The 22872-nt window shown below is 40.3% G+C and overlaps 1 protein-coding gene across 5 annotated transcripts in view; it reads left to right on the top strand.

Annotated features, from left to right (window-relative positions):
• Positions 1 to 22872, top strand: part of ARHGAP20 (Rho GTPase activating protein 20) — a 130311-nt gene that overhangs the window by 584 nt on the left and 106855 nt on the right. For 2 of the 5 annotated variants that reach the window (XM_040482925.1, XM_040482924.1), the window contains exons 1-2: positions 24 to 301; positions 19608 to 19690. In XM_040482925.1, the coding sequence (XP_040338859.1) occupies positions 197 to 301; positions 19608 to 19690 (188 nt within the window). In that variant the 5' untranslated portion in view covers positions 24 to 196. Of the gene's footprint in view, positions 1 to 23; positions 302 to 375; positions 736 to 879; positions 902 to 19607; positions 19691 to 22872 lie in introns of those variants that run through there. The other 3 variants (XM_040482926.1, XM_040482928.1, XM_040482927.1) reach the window with 3 other exon arrangements.

Here is a 22872-nt window from a genome sequence, read left to right as displayed (position 1 = left end):
CGCCTGCAGCCCGCGGTGGTGAGCGCAGCGGCGGTGCATGGCCCCGACGGGAGGCGCGCCGCCCGCACCCGGAGCCCAGCTCCCAGCCTGAGCGCCGCAGCCGCCTCGGGCCCGCGCGTCCTCGCTCTGGCCGCCGTCCCGAGGACATGACCGCGTAGCCTCCTCCTGGGCTGGGCTCTGCGGGGAAGTCTTCTTCATGGAAGCGATGTCCCCCCAGCAGGAGACTCTAGGGGGGCAGCCGGGGCGCTCCTCTTCTCTGACAGGAGTGTCTCGGATCGCGGGAGGCCCCGGCACCAAGAAGGTGAGGACGCTGAGCGGCGCCCCCCGCCCGCCGCCGCCACCGCCCCACTCCCCGCGCGCGCCCTCCGCGCCGCCACCGCAGCGCGCGAGCCGACCGCCTCGGGGATTTAACGCTCGAGGCTCGCGGCCCGCTGCGTGTGTCCCGGGACGTTCCCGCCTTCCCCGCCCTCTCGGCGCCGCCGTCTCCCAAGTCACCCCGAGACCCCCGGGCCCTCAGCGTCTAGAGTCGTAATCGCTCCCGGAGCGGCCCCGCAGCCTCCCTCCCCGCGTCCGTCCGCCGCGGGGTTGGCGGCCCGGCTGCTCTTTCAGCCGGGCGCGCGGGCCGGCTTTGGGGCACCGCCTGTCCCCGGTCCACCGCCCCCCCCCGAAACCCCCCGGCCGCTCACCGCCAGCAGACGGGTCAGCTTCGAGTCGTCAGGGCCCGCGCTGAGGAAGGTAGGAGGGCGGGCTGCGGCGCTCAGCCCCTCACCTGGACGCTGAGGCGCGGCCGCTGCGCGGGTTTTTGTGGGTGTTTTTGGAGGGGGGGGGTCGGTTCCTGCGCCCGCGCGGAGCTTCCGCCACGACTCCGGGTCCGTGGAGTGGTTGGTGGTCAGACCCGCAGGTATGGTTGGGATGCTAACGGTCTGCAAAGCGGGGACACGGTGGTTAGGGTCGGCCTGGAACCGGACTGGGTGGGGCCGGAGGGCTGCGGGGAGGGTCGCGGGGGCCGGGCACAGGGGCCTTCGTCCTGCGGGTTCCCCGGGCCGCGGCGGGGCCGGAGTGGGGCCCGGGCGTGGGCGTGGAGCGGCGCGGGGGTGCCCCGCCAGAGCCGGGAGGGGACGCGGGCGACAACTTGTAGCGTTCCGCTCCCGTGCACCCGGCCGCTATGCTGCGTGCCGGTACCGACCCGGCCGGGCGTCTTGGAAGGGTCCCCGGAGCAAGTGCTCGTGGCCTCGAGCCCCCGGCCTCTGCTGCAAGGCTCTCCGGGGACTGGATTTGGGGGTGTCTGGCAGCAGCCCTCGCCCTCCTCTCCTCCGCCCTCCCAGGACCTCCTGGTATTTGGCCTTTTATTGCCCTGTGTGCCGGTAGTGCCCTCCCAGCTTCTGTGGAAACACATGGGGATTAGAGGAGATCGCCGAACTCTTCCCAGAGAAATGCCTGGAGGCACTGCATTTATATTAGAGCCTGGAGGGGCTGCTCAGGCCTTCCTTTGGTGCGGATCTCACAGCCTTTCCTGAGTCTGCCCAGCAGGGTCCTGGGTTGGCTGAAGGTCAGTTGAGGAGAGCTGAGGTGGTTCTCCGGAGTATCGAAGGGAATGGGAGCTGCCAAGGACGTTGACCGTGTCGCGGAGCCACCTAGGAGTGCCCATGAACTTGGTGATTTATGTATGGGCTGTAGGGCTGGCCAGCCTTTGATGTATTGAGGCTATGGTTTGTCCTTGTCGCTCTTCCCCTTGCGAGGTGAGACACAGGGATAGCGTGTGTGTGTGTGTGTGTGTGTGTGTGTGTGAGAGAGAGAGAGAGAGAGAGAGAGAGAGAGAGAGAGGGGGAATTTACCAGGCTAGCGCCACATTCAGGAAGGTAAATGAATGTTCAAAGTAACTGACACAGATTTTAAAGCATTTTTTTTTTATTCTTGCAAACTTAAGGAATTGGGAAAATTCGAAGATTTATATTCCTGGACAGTTGTCTTCCTTTTTTTACTAAGGGAAATTAAGCATACTGGCAAAGGGCTTTGGAGTAGCTTGATCATTTATCAAGTAGTACTTGTTGAAGAAATGAAAGGTTGCCTCCAGTCTTAAGCCATTGTCCTTAAGATGCTGTCCTTCATTATACATCATAATGGGTTGTCACATTACCAGCAGTTTTTTTTCTTTTCTTTTTCTTTATTAACTTAAAGGAAATAGATTTTGCTAACCTGGTCATTCAACAGCTTTTTACTCCCTTTGGGGCAGAAATGAGGTTGAAGAACTGTTTTATTTTGCATTTAATTTTTTTTTTCCAGAAAAGTGCATCTCTGCATATTTTAAATAGTAACAGGCATGCCTTGATTTCAGACCTCCATGTTAGCAATAGAAAGGAATAATAATAATAAACATTTCCAAAATGTAGCTCATAGAATCATTGCCATTTATACTGTTGTGGACTCCAGTCTTCATGTAACCCAAATATCCAACAGATTGATCTTTTTTATGTTTCATCTTGCCTTTTTGGTGTTTGGTAGTTTTAGTGAGTCACAAGACTTCTAAAAAAGGCTACTCTGCGGTTGTAGTGTTAATTTCCAAGGCTTGGATCAATGTTGTTTAAATTGACAGTTACAATCAACATTATAAAGCATTAACTAGAAAAAGAAATGGTAGCAAGTTAGTAATGATAAGTACAGTTTTGTAGTACTTCTTTTTCTCTATTTCATACATGTATATGTATTTTGGGTAGTAATGTAAAATGTGTTTTTTTCTAATTGGCCAAAATTTTTAAAGACAAGTTTATTGGCCAAATCACTGTGGGGAATCAGTTCACCTGGCTTTTCTAGTTCTATTGCTCTCTTAATGATCTTGAGGAAATCACTTGTTTCATTGTCCTCATTTGTAAAATGGGAATCAAAAGGGTAATGGTGCAGAAACTACTTTGAAAAGCATATAGATGGAAATTGTATCCATTATTCTATGAAAATAAGGTGATCTTGAATAAGAGAACAAACAAAACAATAGCATCTTGCAAGCTAGTCATCCTGAGAGACTTTTAATCCAGTGTACTGCCATTGCCTAAAATATGGCTCACATTCCCAGAAATTAACTGTCAAGAAGGCAGTTTCATACAATGTGGTGAAATTTGGAGTGTGTTGACCTAGGTTCAAGTCTCTACTGTGTTGGTACTATCTTTCTGACCTAGGAAAATTACTTAAACTTAACCACCAGTTTCTTATTTATAAAATGAAAATAACAATAGTTAGTACCTATCTTCTCAAGATTGTTGGGAATATTAAATGTCAAATTGAGTGAATATTGTCATATAATAAGCATTCAGTATTAGCCCTAATTGAAGTTTCTCCCAAATTTGTAGTATACTGTGTGACACTTGTTTAAGCCAAAATCTCGGATTCATTTTTGACTCCTCTCATTTCCTTACTCTACAGCAACCTTCAGAAAGGCCAGTCAACTATTACTTCAAAGCGTTATCTTTAATTTCTCCACCTCACATCTACTGCTGCCGCTGTCGTCCAAGCCAAACCACCACCATCTCTCCCTTCTACCTTTGCAGAAACTCCCTAACCTTATCTAACATCTTTCTTGTTCTTCCCTGGCCCCATTTCCACTTAGCAGCGCCAGGACTTTAAAAACATAAATTGTATCGCTCACTTGTTTAAAGTTCATAGTGGCTTTCCATCATATTTAGAATAAAATTCAGACTCCTTTTCTTAGCTTTCTCTATTTCTCCCACCTTATCTACCTTTTCTATCTTGTGTATTCTCCAGCCACGTGGATCTTCTTTTTCACACATCAGACCTTCATATTCATTCCTCTTCATTACCTCTGCTTCTGCCACAGGTCTTTGCAATATTGACTTCCTCATGTTGTTCACGTGTTAGGTCCTAGAAGCCTGTTCTGACTGCCTAAGTGGAAGTTCCCTCTCAGTCATTCTGTGTACCTTCTGTTGTTGTTGTTCTGCTTTTTTTTTGTTTGTTTTTTTAGTGTTTATTTTTTGAGAGGGGGAGGGGCAGAGAGAGAGAGGGAGACAGAATCTGAAGCAGGCCCTGGGCTCTGCACAGAGCCTGACGTGAAGTGTGATCTCATGGACCACGAAATCATGACCCGAGCTTAAGTCAGAAGCTTAACTGACTGAGCCACCCAGGCACCCCTCTACCTTCTGTTTTATTGTCATCTTAGCATTCATCCTTACCTATTTGCTTACTTACTTCTTGTTATGTTACCTGATCCCTTCACCAGATTGTGAAAACCATGAGAATAAGGCTCTTACTTGTGTCGTTCAAGGCTGCCTCTCCATTGCTTAGGACAGTGCTACATATCAGGTACTCAATAAACATTAGTTGGTTTATGTACGACAGTGAACAGGACAGATATGGCCCCTGTGTTCAGAGTTTTTTATGTGGACCAGAGTCAGCAAACCTTTTCTTAAGGGGCCAGATAGTAAATAATATAGGTTTGTAGACCATAAGATATCTGTTACAGCCATCCACGTTGCTGTTATAGCAGATAAAGCTGTCATAGACAGTATGTAGTTGAGTGGGCATAACTGTGTTCCAGTAAAGCTCTACTTAGAAAAACAAGTGGTTGGGTCCCTGGTGTATAGTTTGCTGACCCCTGGCTTAGATCATTGCTGTTGATTTTTTCATTGACCCCTGGCTTAGATCATTGCTGTTCAATTTTCTGTGCTGATGAAACTGCTCTTGATCTACGATGTCCAGTTTGATAGCCACCAGCTACATGTGACTGTTGAGCACTTGAAATCTGGCTAGTACAACTGAAGAACTAAAAAAATTTTAATGGCTTCATTGAGCTATAATTGACATACAATAAACTGTACGCATTTAAAGCATATAAATCCATAACCTTTGACATATGTGTATACTTGTGAAACCACCACCGCAGTCAAGATAATGAACATATTTATCATCCCCTAACATCTGTGCCCCTTTCTAATTCCTTAGTTTCCTCCCCATTTCTAGCAACCATTGGTCTGTTTTCTGTCAATACAGGTTAATTTTCATTTTCAGTAATTGCATATAAATGAAATCATACTATGTATTTTTTTTGGTGTGGCTTCTTTAATTCAATATAATTATTTGAAGATTCATCCATGTTTTTGCACATGTAAGTAGTTCACTTCATTGCTGAGTAGTATTCTATCATGTGGAGAAACCAGTTTGTTTATCCCTTTACCTGTTTAATAGATATTTGGGTTGTTTCCACATTTTGACTATTACAAATAAAGTTGCTATGAACATTCATGTACAAGTCTTTGTATAGACCTACGCTTTCATTTCCTTTGGGTAAACACTTAGAGGTTGAATGGCTGCATCATATTTTAGGTGTATGTTTAACTTTTTAAGAAACTGTCAGATTGTTTTCCAAAGTGGTTTTACATTCCCACCAACAGTGTATACAAGTCTAATTTCTCCACATGTTTACCTACACTTAATTATCTTTTTGATTATAGTCATCTTAGAAGGTATAATGTAGTATTTCACTATGGTTCTGGTTTTCATTTCCCTAATGACCCATGTTGAGCATCTTTTTATGTGCTTGCTTGTCATCCATGTGTTCTTGTTAGTGAAGTGTCTATTCAAATATTTTGCCTAATTTTAGTTGGATTTTCAGTTTTCATGTTATTGAGTTTTGAGAGTTTTTTGTGTATTCTGGACTCACGTTCTTTATCAGATATGTGATTTATAAATGCTTTTTTCCTGTCCTGTGGCTGGTCATTTTATTCTTTTAACAGTGTCTTTCAAGGAACTGAGTTCTCAATTTTGATGAAATCCAAATTTGTCATTTTCTTTAATTTTACTTAATTATGATTTATTTGAATTTAAATTCAAGTTACCAGATGAGTCTAGTGGATAATATACTGGAAAGCACAGGTTGAGAGGAAGAGACAAAAACAACAATAATAACAAATTAATAAATGGTGATAACTGTTATTTAAAACAACAAATGTGATGCCAATTTAGACAAACATGGATGTGCAGCTAGGCCACTCTAGAATTAAGGTTTCAGGGAAAGCCTCTTTTAAGTGAGGCTTTACTCTTTTATGAGTGGAAATGAGATGCTGTAAAAAGATTTCAAAAAGTGGGAGCAATTATTTAAAGATCCTGAAGCAGGAAAGAGTGTGATGCATTTCAGGAGCCAGTCTGTAGATGCTGTATAAGAAGCTACTCTCTTTATTTTAATAGCCACATTTATTATTTTAACCTGAAGCAGAATTTCTTACCTGGTTTATCCACCTTTATTCACTAGTCAGATAATTTGATTACTTCTAGAAAGCAAGGATTTTCTGTCACTTAGGCTCTTCAGAAGATACACAATACATTTGTATACTAATTTCTAAAAATATGGTTCTAAAAGATAATAGAAACATATATGTGTATATATGTGTGTGTGTGTGTGTGTGTGTGTATATATATATATATATATAATGCTTCTAGATAATGAATTCTCGATAAAACTCTGTATAAATCTTCTGGGTAATGTATCTTTGAAGATATCTACATTTGGGATAGAGCAGTTTTTATGAAATGAAATGGAAGCACATATTAGAATAATTTTGGTTAGGGATCACTTGTGTCATACTCAAGCACCCTCTTGGGTTTCATGTGTTAATTGAAAACTTCTTAAATAAGATGGGTGTTGGGATACAGAAGACAGACTTACAGGCGCAGAAAGTCAGTCAAAGCAATAGGATTTTAAAATAGCTCCAACATTTTAAAATGTGGCAGCTGTTGTACACTTCATTCTGTCTTTTCTTTCTGCATTCTCTGGGTCCAGATCTGTTTATAGCAGCTCATGGTAGAACACCCACGAGAGCCAACTTTGGCCATGTGTGTGTGTCTTATGCTGGGGTTTGAATGAAACATCTTGGTGAGTAAGCTTTAGTTTTACTCTGTAATACTGAGAAAATATTGTATTTGTGGTTAAACCAGGATCCTACTGAATCCTTTTCCAGTGTTATTCACAAAGTGAATTTCATAAAACCAGGTACATGAAGTGGTTTTGGGTGAGAGGAGTCTGGAAGTATCAAGATCTGAATTAGATTAATGAAAAATGGCCTCTGTTATCACTGGTGTGAACTCTGAACTTGTGAATGTACTTTGTTTCTTTGTCTGTAAAATGGTGGTGATAATCCATGTCTTGTATATCTCAAGGTTGTTTCTTATGGGTCAAAAGAAGAAAGTATTTTCTGCACTTTGGAGAAAACTGAAGAAGCCAATTAGTATCTTTTAGCAGGTGGAAGGAGGGGTAAAGCAATAAAAAGAGTTTTATTTCATTGAATTTAATACAAGAATATTTACATGCAAATGAGTGAATGCTGTCTTATTGGGCTCAGGCTGCCATAACAAAATGCCTTAAATTGGGTAGTTTAAACATCAGACATTGATTTCTTACAGTTCTGGAGGCTCCGAATTCCCATGAACTCAGTGTCGGCCAATTCAGTTCCTGGTGAGAGTTTACTTTTGGCTTGTGATTGGCCATCTTCTTTCTGTGTCTTCATCGGAAGGGTTGGGGGAATCAGGGAAGGGAAGAGAGAGGAGGATGGAACTAGTTACTTCTGGTCTCTTCTTATAAGGGCACTAATTTCATCACAGAGGCCTCACTTTCATGACCTCCTTTAAACCTAACCACCTCCCAAAAACCCCACCTCCTAATACCATCACAATGGGAATTAGGGCTTCAACATCTGAATTTGAGGGGGACACGGACATTCAGTCCATAACACTGTCTTTCAAAGGGGTCACCCTTGAAGGTCATAAATGTCAAATAAGATGGAAACTTGAGCAGAAAGATAAGAATTTAATGTTTATAATGTATGGGATAGTAAAAATTTTAAAACCTCTTTATGTGAATGCCTAACTATATATAATACACATCAATGATATGAGGTAAGAATTATTAACCTATTTCTGCAGAAGAAGGAGCTGAGCTCTGCCAAGGCTACATGTAGTGAGCAGCAAAGCTGAAATTGGAACCAGATCTTCCAACTCTGTTTCTCTTCCTAACTAGATTATAGGTGCTGTTGTTGTTATTTATAACATTAGATATAGGAGAGAGTAGATCTGAATTCTATGTAACCAGCTGAGGAAAGCACATTTGAGAGGTTTTTATCCTGAGAGGTAATTTCATTCTTTGGGGAGCAGAGTCTGTCTCCAGTTTTTCCATCTACCATTGAATGTTATGTTCACTGCTGCCCTTAGGTAAACGTTAGGTAAATGCATTAGTCAGGGTTCTCCAGAGAAACAGACCAATAAAAGTCCCATGATCTGTCATCTGTAAGCAAAAGACGCAGAAAAGTGTAGTTTAATTCACCACTGTCTTTTCCTGAGTCAAGAGGAGGTGAGATGTCCCAGCTTAACAGTGAGGCAGTAAAAAAGGGGCACATTTCTCCTTCCTCCACTCTTTGTTCCATGAAGGCCCTCCAGAGATTGAATGGTGCCCACTCAGTGTGGGGAAGGCAGTGTGCTTTATTGAATCCAATGAGATAAATGGTGATCTCATCCAGAAATAGTTCACAGACATACCTAGAAATGTTTAATCTGGGAATCTGTGGACAATCAAGTTGACTGATAAAGTAAATCATCACAATAAATATGAACCAATAGTGACAATCAATGCTACAGTCATTGGTCTGATTACGTTGGAAATGTGTAATTTTTATGCCTTGGTAGCTGTCATTTTCAGAAGTTTTATTTAAGGCACTTGTTGTACTTCTGGAGTTCCTCAGCCAGGCCTATTTGCCACGGTGATCTATCAGTCTTGCTTGCTGTTGGAAAGCTTGGCATATTCCCCAAACTTCTAGAACTGCAGTTCCAAGTTATGTGTGGGTGCAATGAATTCTGTGCCTCAGATGATTCCACTATGGACGGTAACATGTTTGGGAAACCCAGTTGAAACTCTCTCAATTCAGAAAACATTTTATATCCTGAATCTTTTTTTAAATGTTTATTTAACTTTGAGAGAGAGGGAGCACATGTTAGTAGGGAAGGGGCATAGTAAGAGGAGAGAGAGAGCATGTGTATGAGTAAGGGAGAGAGAGAATCCCAACCAGGCTCCACACTATCAGCACGGAGCCCGATGCCAGGCGCCATCCCACAGACTGTGGGATCATGATCAAATCCAATGAGTCAAAATCAAGAGTGAGACTCTGAACCTACTGACCCACCCAGGAGCCCCTTATGTCCTGAATCTTGAGTATAGGAAGACATTACATATGCTGCCTGGTTATTCCATTTCATACGCTTCCTATAACTATGCTTCTATAGTTATTTTTATTTAAAATGTGAGCACAATATTGCAATTTAACATGGCAGAAGAAAAATTATTTTTTTTCTGAATCTAACATTCATATGTTAGGACAGAATAAATTATGTTTTTATGGAATAAAACTTAGGACAATCTTATTTTTACACATTGATATAAAAAGTAATGGGGCGCCTGGGTGGCGCAGTCGGTTAAGCGTCCGACTTCAGCCAGGTCACGGTCTCGCGGTCCGTGAGTTCGAGCCCCGCGTCAGGCTCTGGGCTGATGGCTCAGAGCCTGGAGCCTGTTTCCGATTCTGTGTCTCCCTCTCTCTCTGCCCCTCCCCCGTTCATGCTGTGTCTCTCTCTGTCCCAAAAATAAATAAACGTTAAAAAAAAAATTTTTTTTTAAATAATTACCAATTTAGGGGCGCCTGGGTGGCTCTGTCGGTTGAGCGGCCAACTTCGACTCAGGTCATGATCTCATGGTCCGTGAGTTCAAGCCCCGCGTCGGGCTCTGTGCTGACAGCTCAGAGCCTGGAGCCTGTTTCGGATTCTGTGTCTCCCTCTCTCTCTGACCCTCCCCCATTCATGCTCTGTCTCTCTCTGTCTCAAAAATAAATAAACATTAAAACAAATTATTAAAAAAAAAGAAAAAAGTAATTACCAATTTAAAGTAAAATAGTCAATCTGGAGAGTTGCAACTTAATGGACTTGAGTATTCACAAGTCACAGATACCTAAATAGTGCAGTTGTTGCTTTCAGTAGTGAAGTGAAGACTGTTGTGAAGCAGTTTCTCACCGTCCGTTTTGTCCCGGGTCTGGTTTGGTGGAATGTGTGTGGACAGAAGGTGGAACATGTTCCGTGAGCCAGAAGAGGTGAGACGGCTGATGGCGCCTGCAGAAAATGGGCCTTGAGTAACCGAGGTGTCTGAATTCCTTCATAGTTCTTATCTTGCCTCCAGGACTTGGTGGCTGTGCTTCGCAAAGTAAAGATATCTTCTTCCTTAAAGGACCACGTAACAACATAACAAAAATATGTGATTATACAGCTTGCCTTCCTGGGAGTTATCCGTAGCTGAAAATGTACTAGATTTCAATTTAAATTGCCACTAATGTGTTATAAACTACAGTGTCACAAAAATGAGTGGGTATGTAGCATCAGGGTTATGTATGTGCATGTATACACGCACTCGTGTACATAGTGCATTGAAGAAATGTATGTACATCACATTACTGTGATCTGTTGGAGTTTCATGACTCATGCCTCTCATGTCTCCAGAGCATTTAGCAAAAACCTCTGCTACAGGGTGAATGTTTGTGCCCTTTCTCCAAATTCATGTTGAAGGCTAACCCCCAGGATTAGATGCTGGGGCCTTTGGGAGATAATTAGGTTAGATGAGGTCACAAGGGCAGAACCCTCATGATGGGATTAGTGCCCAACTAAGAGACCAGAGAGCTTGCTCTCTCTGTGTGTTTCTCTGTCTCCCCATATGAGGTGACAGCTAGAAGACAGCCTTCTACAAATGAGAGAGAGAGGGTCTTCACCAAGAACTGAATCTGCTGGTACCTTGACCTTGGACTTCCCAGCCTCCAAAACTATGAGAAATCGGTGTCTGTTGTTCAGACCACCAGGTCTATGTTATTTTGTTATAGTATCCTGAACATCCTGCCTCTAAGATAAACTTTTGTTGAGAGGAACGTCTGCTCTCCGGTTCTTCCTGTTGGTATCTCAAGTGCTCTAGATCACAGGGACTCTGCAGATGCCGGTGTGTGCAGAAAGCCTGCGCGGTGAATGCTCAGTTTGGTAGTAGCAACTGCAGTGGTTTTTCTGAAGCAACCTTGGATGGGGGTGGGGTTCAGCCTTTGTTTACTTATGAAGACTTGGCTACAGTGTGGGAGGCTGGAAAGGGAGCAGAGGAAGCTGCCCCCTGTTAGCCACCAATAATGGGGCTTGCAGGCAACACGGCCCAGTTTATTTTATAATTTTGTTTCAGTCTTATTTTCCTTATCTAGGACAAGTTTAGATTAGAAACATCCGACCAGCAGCAGAAATAGGCCTGTCAGCGCTGTATGTCAGCGCTGTGCTGGGCAGCCTTGACCTAATTTTGACGGACAGCTGTCACATGGCACAACTGAAAGGTAACACCTATTTCTGGATGTTTGGTCACTTGTGTAGGGACTCTGAAAATGGAACATATGCGTGCCCACATCAGCTCACATTTCAGAGATCTGGAAAACCCAGCTGCTCTGTGGCCTTTTGCCTTCCTTGTTTACCTGGGTCCTAATTCACACCTAGGAGAGTGTCTGTATTTTCTCTTCCACCCCTGCATTCGTCTTCTTGAACCTCAGCTTTGGCAATAGTCATTACCTGGTTATTCTCTGTCTGAATCTAGATAGACCTGGGCCTGTTTTCTATTCTCATTTTATACATTCTTGGTTTTTTTGTTTTGTTTTGTTTTGTTTTTTACTATGATGGTTTTTGGACTTGATTACTATACTCTTCCCCTGTGCATGAGAAAAGTCAGAGGGGGCTGTAATGGTAGAGCCAACCATTAGAGCTGTGTGAGATACACTCAGCCCCTTAGCCTTTGGGCAGGTAGATGGGTACCAGGGCAGCCGCAGAACCTCTTTGTTTACCATAGTGTGCCATGGATGTGTAAATAATATCACATTGTATGGGCCATGATGTGTATGATGTATGGAAAAGATGTAGTGAAGCCCTGCCTTGTAAGGGGTTATGAGGGAGAGGGCATTGGTGTTTGACCCTGTCTACTCCAGGATCCTCCCGAAAAGGAATGCGTCGGACCAGAGGTTGAAACTGGTGACTTTGCCACAAAAGAATGTCCAGCCAACTTCAGGGCCCTCACTGATACTCAAGAAGCCCTAGGGGTCCGGTGGAGGCAGAGGAACAAAGAATAATGTGTAAGGGGAGTCCTACCATCCTCATATTTATGTATGCAGAGTACGTATGCACTCTAAAGCACTCCTCTATATGTTACACTGTCACATCACAGTGCTTTCCAATCAGAGGTCTCACACATAAAATCTTATTCTGTTCTTTGTGGTAGGTGGGACAGTTATGTCATCTTACAGAGAGGACTCAGAGGTTAAGTGCTAGAAACAGGGTGCAGAATTTAGGTCCAGTGCCTCCTAACTCAGAGCCCATTCTTCTACATTACATAGATTCTCATGTTTATTGTTCTATTTCAAAGTGGTTGCCTCCTAGAAAGAAGAAATACAGCCAAAAGTAAAAACATTACTTAATCTCCGAAAAGAACTTCTATTCTTGTACAACAGTCTACTGTGATGACATTTGTTTTAATCAAATGCTCACATTGATTCTGGGTAGGACGATTGTGAGTAAATAGAAGGTCATTCACATCACAGACCAACCTGCCAGTAGTGAGAAGCTTCAGCTCACCCAGCGGTCAAAACACGGTGGCAATACTAGGACCTAGAAGCAAGGCAGAAGGTTAAAATTAATGTTCTTGTTTCCTTGCAGAGCCAGTGTCTTTGAGGTATGTCTCCACAAATTAAAAGCTGCCTGTGTGTTAGGAAGACCAGAAAGAAACTGTTTATTGCTTGCAAAATTGTACAGACCATTCACAAAAGGATTAGCTTTGTCAAATTCGAATAAGCTAATTTGTAAACTTGATTCTTTTTTCTAGCCTTGAAACTTAAATTCTTTAAAAGCTTTCCTCAAAGCCCTTGTTTTGATGCTATGGTCATTTTAAATGTTTGAAAGCGACTTCACATTTGACTTACATTCAGTGGAAATGCTTGGATTTTTTTCGTTATAAAAGTGACTGTCACAGAAGAAAGTATGAAAACTTGCAGTTTATCTGTCTTAAATCTTTCATCCTGCTCCTTTCTTTTGAAAGGCATTCTTTTCCTATAATCTCTGTGAGAACTAAGGATGACCAGATTCGGAGTGATTTAGAGGTCCAAAACTCATACGGTATCTCTTGGTTGATATGAAGTTAAACTTCAAGTGAGGGACTACATGCAGGTTTTTATGTAAACAGTGTTTTCTGAGTTGTTGAAAATAAAAGAACAGAACTTTTTTTCTTCAGTTACCTGTTTACAATTTCATTTTCCTGCATAGACATGCTTGTATTACCACCTTGAACTCTAATACAGGCAGTGTTAAGTCGCTGACTTCAGATACTGCTACTGAAATTTTACTGCATGAAAACAGTGAGTGAGGCTAGGGCGCCATGGAGGGGAGGGGGGAGGAGGGGGAGGGAGGGCCGGTGGCAAACCCCAGTAGACAGGTGGGCATACTCCTCAGATCTCTGAGGAATTCAAATGGAGAGCCACTCAAACAGTTGGTACAAAAACATGTTGAACAAAATGCAAACAATTTTCATTTTTTTATGTGCTACTACAGATGATTCTTATACAAATAAAGAAAATTATGGCTCTTGGTTGTGAACCAATTTGCTGGGATGGAACCCAGTGTTTTAGTAGTTTGGTATTTAGCTCTTTTTTTTTCTTTTTCATAGTTTTATTGAGCTATAATTCACATACCATACAGTTCACTCATTTAAAGTATATGATTCAGTGGCTTTTAGTCTATTGCAAGAATTGTGTATCCATTGTTACAGTCAGTTTCAGGACATTTTCATTACCCCAAAAAGGAACACCATGCCCCTTCATCATCACATCCCAGTCACCTTATATCCCCAAACTCTGGGCAACCACTAATCTACTTTAAGTATGTAGATTTGTTTATTCTGGATTTTTCATATAAATGGGGTCATATGATATGTGGTCCTTTGGGACCTGACTTTTAATTAACAAAATGTTTTTAAGATTCATTCATGTTGTTACACATGTCAGTAAATCTTTTATTGCCAAGTAATATTCCATTATATGGATATACCACATCGTGTTTATTCATTCGTCAGTTGATGGACACTGGGGTTATTTCCACTTTTTAACCATTATAAATGATGCTGCTGTGAAGATTCATGTGCACGTTTTGTGTGGATTTGTTTTCATTTTCTTGAGTATGTACCTGGAGGAATAGCAGGATCATATGGTAACTCTGTGTTTAGCCATTTGCAGAACCTCTGAACTATTTTCCAAAGTGACGGCACCATTTTACATTCCCACCAGCATTTTAGGAGAGTTCAATTTATCCACATCTTCAGTAGCACTTCTTATGTCTTTTTTATTACAGCCATCCTAATGAGTATAAAATGATAGTTCATAGTTTTGATTTGTATTTTCCTGATGGCTTATGATGTTGAGCATCTTCTCATATACTTATAGGCCATTTGTGTATCTTCTTTGGAGAACTGCCCATTCATATTGTTTGCCCATTGTAAAATTGGAGTATTTATCTTTATTGAATTGTGGCAATTCAGTAACAATTCTTTATATACAAATCCTTTGTCAAATTTTCTTCCATTCTGTGGGTTTTCTTTTCACTTCCTTAACAGTGTCCTTTGAAGCACAGAAGTTTTTAATCTTGACAGTGTCCAAGTTATCTGTTCTTTTTCTTTTGTTGTTTGTGCTTTCGGGGTCATATCTAAGAAACCACTGCCCAATCCATAGTCACAAATATTTCTGCCCATGTGTCTTTCTAAAATTTTTTTACAATTTCAGCTCTTAGATCTTTGATCCATTTTGAGTTAATTTTTATATATGGTGTGAGGTGAGATCCAACTTAATTCTTTTGCATGTGCATAGCCAGGTGTCTTTGTACCTTTTGTTGGCAGGTAATTAACTTTTATCAGCAGATGTTTACCATGTAGCTCAAAGAGGTACGTCAACAACACTATGTCAAAAGATGTAGTTTGTGTTGTAGAAGGATGGCTCATAACTATACAGCTCACAGCAAATGCTTACATTTGCTTAATGATAGCATTCCAGCAGAGCCCCTTAAAGGTTTATTTGTTTTTCTGCGAGTGTGTATTTAGGGATAGCGATATAGGTATGGAGAATAGTAGGTTTTAAAATTCATATAAAGCTTTCATTTATTGAGTGCATACTTTGTGCCAGGCTTTGTAATAGGCTTGGGGAATGCAGAGATAGACCTACCACAGAGCAGAATTTCAGTAAATAATTGTTGAAGGACAGGAAAATGTTGGGAAGAGGTTATAATCCCTACCCTCTAGAAAGTGGCAGAAAGATAAATAGTATAACACGAGATGCCATAACTGAGGTGCAGGATGTGAAGCAAGATAGGAACACAGAGAATTGAACACATAGTGAATCCAACTGGGATGGAAAGCAACTTGTAGATTAGCTGCTAATGTTGTGCATTATTGAAATACCAAAAAAATGAATTGCAGGCATTTGGTTCTTATTTTCAATTATGATCTCTATTTCACTTTTGGCAGAATGGATTTTTCCCTTTTTTACTAAATATAACTGCAGAGGAGACAGCTTAGGAAACCAAAGATCTAATTACTTTCTTGTGTTCCTGTTATATTTCCCTAATTGCTGTTAGTAAAAAGAGCCATTTTTAAAATTTAATTGCATTTCTTCCCTTTTACAATTTTTCACAAGGTCCTCTTTATCTTTCCCAATTAGAGGTGGAGGGGTAAGTAAATGCTACTTCATGTTTGTTTGTTTTTTAGCTCATACAAAATTCTTGTTTAGTTTTTTGGGCTCTTGAATACTAGGTAAATGGTACACTTAATAAAATCATTCCCAAAAGATTAATGCAGTTTATTTTTTAACCTAATATGTATTTTCTATTTTAAAAAGATTACCTTTTTATTTTTATTTGTTTATTTTTAAATGTTTATTTATTTTTGAGACAGAGAAAGAGCATGAATGGAGGAGGGTCAGAGAGAGGGAGACAGAATCTGAAGCAGGCTCCAGGCTCCGAGCTGTCAGCACAAAGCCCGATGCGGGGCCCGAACTCACAGGCTGTGAGATCATGACCTGAGCCAAAGTCGGATGCTTAACCGACTGAGCCACCCAGGCGCCCCAAAAGATTACCTTTTTACAATACTCACTTTCAGAATGACATCCAGTATTTATGAGGTCATCTAGATAGGAACATCAAACACGTGGGCATTCTGAAAAATCATGCTGTAAATTGTGATTTTTAAGCTAACAACAAAAAGCACTGTCTTAAACCTACCCTGTTTTCTGTGAGGCAAAGAATCATAGTTTTTCCTGTCATTGAACAACTGAAATTTGTTGATGTTGGGCAAGTATAGCCTCAACCTGTCCTGACAAGTTTGCACTGTAATCTATTTGTAAAGGAATCAGTAGTCTCATTCTATTTCCATGCATTGTCTTTCACGCAGTTGTTATAAACAAAAAGAAAATCCAGGTCTTTATTGCCTGAGAACAGAGTCTCTGATAGATAAGTGAATTTGTTTCAAAGTCACCATTGGCCCTTTGTTCTGCTACACTTTTGAGCCAAAGAAAGAGATCTGTGTATGTTTAACTAATTGATACCTAAATCTATCTATTAAGCTCATATTGGCCATTCTTAAGATTTTTAATTACTTACAAGAGGAATGAATCCTGTGAATCTTAAATTGGCAAATGTGATGTTTATTTCCATGCATATCTAAGGTAAATCTTTGGTGGACACTTAACATGAGAATATCAAAAATAGAAGGGACCTAAGAACCTATGTAGTCCAGATTTTCTGATTTTCTGGATTGGGAAATGAAATGCCCAGAGGAGTGACTGAATTGCTGTGGATGTTGCATTTCTCAATAGCGGTAGAGTGAGTCTCACTACAAACAATTGGATCTCAAAAATAATACTTTTCCCGTGGTTTGATCACACTCTTTGCGTATGAATCCACTAGATGAGGTGGACACACTCTGCATTGGGCTCCTCATACATCTAACAATTTTATGACTAAGAAAACACAGTATAATTAGTGTGTGTATGAATGGTCCTCTACATTAAGTCTCCATGAAAAACTCCTATTTTAAAAGCACAGAAGAAAATTTGTCACCCTTCTTTGACTACTCGTTCTCATGTTTAGCAGCCATCACTCTCAGGAAGATTTCCTTATGTCAGAAGGTTTTAAATTTGGGGTCTGTGAATCCCCAAGGAATCCATTTTATGTGGGTTGCTGAACCCCTTGAAAAATTGTGTGCAGAACTTAATTCACAGCTTTTGTAAATTCCTCAAAGAACCACTACCCAAGACCAACCTGGATTTCTTTTTGCTTTATCTTCCTTGGATGATGCTTTCTATCCTCTGTATTATGACTGCATTAATTTGGAGATTATTACTGTTTACAAATGAAGAATTTCAGGTCATTTTAGCCTTTCTCACAGATTCTTCTTCCCCCCACATTTTAAATCATATTTATGGCTATCTTTTGAATCCTTTCCAAATTCTTTGTAAACCTGAAAGGCAAGGAGCTCAGAATGAGAAATCGTTTATTAATGAAGATTTTGTTAGGAGCTTGGATCTGGGGACAGTGGTGTCAGAGGGTTAGAGGCCTCAGAAGTAAGTCTGCTGAGATAAATACAGGAATGTGGTTCCCACTAAGGTAGACTAGGCAGACCCTAAGGTCAAAACGGAGGATAAGGAGCCCAGGTAAAACTTAAAGGATTGGGCACATTTCAAAGTTTGAAGCATGGTAAATAGATACTGAATAAAGGGAGTCAGGAAGATTGGGAGTATGAATCTAGCCCAGACCTAAAGGTGAAACAGAATCCTGTGGAAAATCTGCATGTGAACAGATTGCTACCTTTCTTAGTAAAATCAACCAGTCTTTTACTGTTGAGACTCTTCACATCAGGACAGGCCACTGGACCTTGTGGCACAAATACTTGTCTCCCAGATTTTCCTTCTTCCTGCCACCTCTGCGGTCACACTGGCCTCGGAATGGTGGATTCAGGAGAGTTAGGTTCCCAAGAGATGTGAGTAATGGAAACAGTGGGATGGGGCTTACAGCTTAAGATAGAAAGTAGGTTATCAGAATCACAGACTTTTCTGGGAACCTAATGAAAATCGTGGGCTTTCTCTCCAGAAGGAAGGCACTATATACATACTGTGTAAAAAAGAAAATTAAACAGTTTAACCCTCCCTGAAACCCATTCATGGTTAGTAACTTCTGATTGAGAAGAATGGTATTCTATATTTCTTACCCATTTGTTTCCTGTCCTTTACCTTTATTCATGGTTTATTATTTCAGTTGCTATCTGAGCCATATTAAGGAGGATTCGGCATAGAGTTTCCACATGTGAGCCAAAAGATTAATGGGGGGGGGGGGGGATCGACAACACTGAGGCATGACACTGGTAACAACAGTAACTGGGGAGAGATCCTGGGACATGGTGAATTTGGGGGATAAGAATTGTATCCCCTTCTCACTGGATTATTCTTCCTGTGTTCCTAGGCTAGGATCTAGGTTTTATTTTACTAGCTAAGAAGTAGTTCCTTTATGAATAATGTAATGAGGTACTGCCACTGAGCCAGTTACGTTTTCTCTGGTTCCTGTTGGAGCATACCCAGTTCCCAGGATGGCTGGCCTGGGTCCTCCAGTCGGTGAGCCCTCTGGCCAGGACGGGGTGGGGAACAGAAGAGTGTCCACAGCCTGTGCCTTATGGCTCGTTATGACTCTGTTGGTGATTTTACTCATCCGTATCCGGCAGCACGCCCTCTGACTCTATCTAGACTTGTTAAATATAAAAGACTGAATTTAGAGAGTACTTATCTGAATAATCCAAGTTGAATAAATCCCCATTTACCATAAATTTTAGGTCCTTGAAACAGAGTACTTGAATTATCCAGTTAATCCTATGTTTATATACCACTTAGAAAAGAAAAAAGTGTTCTTTTGGTTTTTTTTTTTAAGTTCCAGCAAAAAAAAAATCTGTGTAGAAGAAGGGATTCCCAGATGTGTAAATATTTAAATTTAAAGGTCTATGAGATGTATAAGAATCTAGTCTCTTTTGCTTTACTTTTTTTTCCTCCCTTTACTTGACCTTTTCAAATCCTGATTCCCCTTGAAGCCCAGTTTGGGGCCTACCCTGCCTATGAAATAGAGATAGTGGAATCTACCTACTCAGATGACATTTAGGGGTATAAATGAGATAATCCAGTCCTGCCTTTAGCACAGGGCCAGGTACATAATAAGTAATATTATCTGTTAGCTGCAATTGATGATAATGGTTATGATCAAATACTCTGATCAACATTTAACCTCCTTATTCTCTATTCATAAAAAATATTTACTGCCTGTTCCACTTCTTGACACGTACTATTCTAGTTTAGATGTGATTATCTCTGTAACGAGACCGCAAACTCTTGGAGAGGCAAGGATCGGCAATACAAAATTTGCTGAATTGGTTTGAAAGGTGGCATTTACTTGGTTTAGAAGTCACGCAGTCTTCATTTTGATTTTTTTTTTCTCAACAGAAAATGAAAACACTAGCAGAAAGGAGGAGGAGTGCGCCATCTCTTATCCTGGATAAAGCCCTACAAAAAAGGCCCAGTACCAAGTAAGTAAATAGCTTTGTAGTACACATTTGGCAAGTGCTACGTTTTTCTTTTTGTTTTCAATGTATGGGGTTTTTTGTTTTTTATCAGCACCAGAATTCTCTGTTTAATAATAGAAAATATGACTTCTGTTCTGATATTATTTAAGAAGGGCTGTATTTTATGTGAATCATAAAGCCTTTTAGAGCTGGTCTGTGATCAGATGCAAGAATCTCACAGCACATAGTACACAAATGTGCAGGCCTCCGCGTATTGGTAAAGTTTATTTATAGAAACAAGTAGCGATCAGAATACTAAAAGATGAGTTATTTTAATCACCATATATCTTTGGTAACACACGAACTTTAGCTTATTTTTTATAATGTGATGCTTGTGCATGGGCATAAGGTAAATATTTACCAATTTTAGATATGAAGAAAGATAACCCAAGTTGAGATTATAAAAAACGGAATGCTGATTTCTTGTGTGCATTATTAAATTAATTAGTGAATTAATCAACAGAATTTGAAGTGGAAAAACAGGCTAATTAGCTGTTGAAAGGGCCATTTCACCTACTGAGGCTAAATACCGTTTCAATAGACATTTTAAGAAAGTCTTTAATAAGGTGTAGAAATTGAATGAATATTGCATAATTAACTTATTCGTTAATCTTTAAATGGCATTTTAACCAGGAGTTTTTATGTTCAAAGGAATCCTGTGATGATTTCCTCTAATCTGTGAATCCTTTTATATATAAAGTGAAGTCCTTATCCCCTTTACTTAAAGTGAGGGTATATCTGGTATTTCTGTGAATGATGTGCTAATTTAACATAAAATCTGTATGGAGGCATGAATTTTTTTCAGTGCCAAAAAGAAATTATATAACCAAATCCCGATTAGTGAAAATTTCAAAATACTTCAGTCTCTCTCTTAGGACTCATCATGTTCTCAGACTCAGGCAGCTCCTCAGCCTGCCACCAGAAGACACACGGTTTAGTCGTTGGGTTGATCAGGAAATGAAAATAACTTTTAATAGATGCCTAATCAAAACTTAAGTAGGAAGATGTTCTTCTTCCAAATAAATAATATATTTCAGTGCCATTTGTAAATGACTTTTGGATTATTTTCATTAATGTATCTCTGCATTAGTATGGAAAAAAGGGAATGGTAATATTTTCAGTTTGACCCTGATTACCTAGAAAACTTAGGAGAAAGTATTTTTTTAGGGGAAGTAGAGAGAAGAGACAGAATTATTAGTACAACTGTGTATATGGATATACTCTACATGTAAAAATAGCTTTATTATCTACTTTTAAAAATACAGATAAAAAAAAGTTTTAGGTATAATTTCTTACTGGAAGCTTCTGGGATAGATGTATCCCAGGCTCTTCAATTACGAGTAGCCCTTATATCAGAGAATCTTTAGCCCAAGACCAGGGGTCAATAGTGGCCCACTTATCCCCTAGGCCAGTGTGAGAACCTATAATATTTATGCATGTAGATATTTGAAGTTCATGTATACCAGTGATTCTCAGTGGGGTGGCACTAACTTCTAGGGGGCATTTTGGAATTTTGTGGAGCATTTGAGTTTGTCTCAGTGATTTAGTGGACCATGGCCAGAGATGGGAGACATCCTGTAATGCACAGGGCATCCTAATATAAAAGAATTGTGTGGTTCCTACATAGCCTTAAATATCACATGTATGGCATTTTTGTGAAGGGGACTAGAAAACTTTGTATGATTGTCCATGCCTGTAACCTAACTCTACTTTATATACAAAATATTTTTACATATTTTTATCTGTTTCAATAAACACTAAATTTTCCAGAAATGCCACGATCTTGCATATCAAAGATAGTTGTACTTTATATTGTTTGGAACCATTTCAGAAAATCACGTGATTTTACTTCATTTTCCTATATTTGTTGTATGTCATAGTTTCTTATCATCCAGCTTCTCTTAAATTTAAATATATTAAATGTAAGTAGTGTAAGCATATGACTACTTCTTTGTATTTTAGTATAGTCATGCCAGGACATACGCATGTTGAAATACATAATTTATTATTAATTACTTTTATTTCATTTTCTTTTATGTTGCTGTTAGGGTATTTTGATGATATTTTTTGAAATTTTGTTAAACATCTGTGAATTTCTTTTCAGGATAGAAAAGGAGGAGCTAAAATGAATGTATATGTGTAGACTTTAATATAACAAAGGGGAATTGGGTCTAATAGGGTTGAGAACTGACAGAGATGAAGTGCCAGGCTAGAGAAAATGGTAACACTTACCCACTTTATGGGACTGTTTTTAGTTAGAGAACCGATATGATAGTACACAGCCATGCCCTTCCCCATTCCTGTCTTCCCATCACCTCTGCAATAACTGGTGCTTACATTAGAGCCAGTTCCCAAATTTATGCCTGAGATAGCGAAATATGATGGGTTTGTGTTAAAATAGCCACAGGAAAAAAGTTTATTGGAGTTGAAGCTGTACGTGTTTTAGTCTTCAGTTTGTCTCCTATGAGTTTCTCTAGGACAGTAAAGTGAGTGCACAGAGCCGGGGAGGAGGGCCTTCTCCCATCTTATAGAAATAATGCTTCTCCTCTATGCAGTGTTGGACGGTTAATGTGTATGAAAAGAAAGCTGTTGGGTATTGAATGTGTACAGAGTATTTGTAGGTAATGAAATCTCCAGATTGGAAAGAATCATAAAGGTCATCTGGTCTGGTGGTTTCCAGAGCTTTCTAAGTTAATGTTCTGCAGAGGTACCCAAGCAGCTGCATAATTGTCAGAAACTCTTCATGGCTGATTCTGATACACTCTTGAAGGAAAACCACTATGGCAAGCTACAAAAAAAAAAAAATCCTTTTTCCCCCCCAAAGGAATGCTTTTAAAAAATGAATATTGAAACTGAATTTTAAGAAAGTACAGAATTGCAATACATACTTCTTATAAAACAAACAATGTGGACATTATAAAACAACAAAGTCCCTACAGGCTCCTCAGGAGTAACCACTATTAATCACTTGTTTGTCCCTCTAAACCCTTGTCTATGCAAATGTGATTAGAATGTTTATTTGCTTCCTTACTGTTTAAATTCCCACTTTAACATAATTATATAAGTTATTTTCATTTTCAAGTCTTCAGGGGTTTTTTTTTGTGGTTAGAGACCAAATCCAACCATTTGAGGAAACCAAATACCAA

This window comes from Herpailurus yagouaroundi, unplaced genomic scaffold (assembly GCF_014898765.1).
Source record: "Herpailurus yagouaroundi ecotype Mexico unplaced genomic scaffold, PumYag 161, whole genome shotgun sequence".
In the NCBI taxonomy this organism is placed as follows: domain Eukaryota; kingdom Metazoa; phylum Chordata; class Mammalia; order Carnivora; family Felidae; genus Herpailurus; species Herpailurus yagouaroundi.
This window is presented reverse-complemented; position numbering and strand designations above follow the sequence as displayed.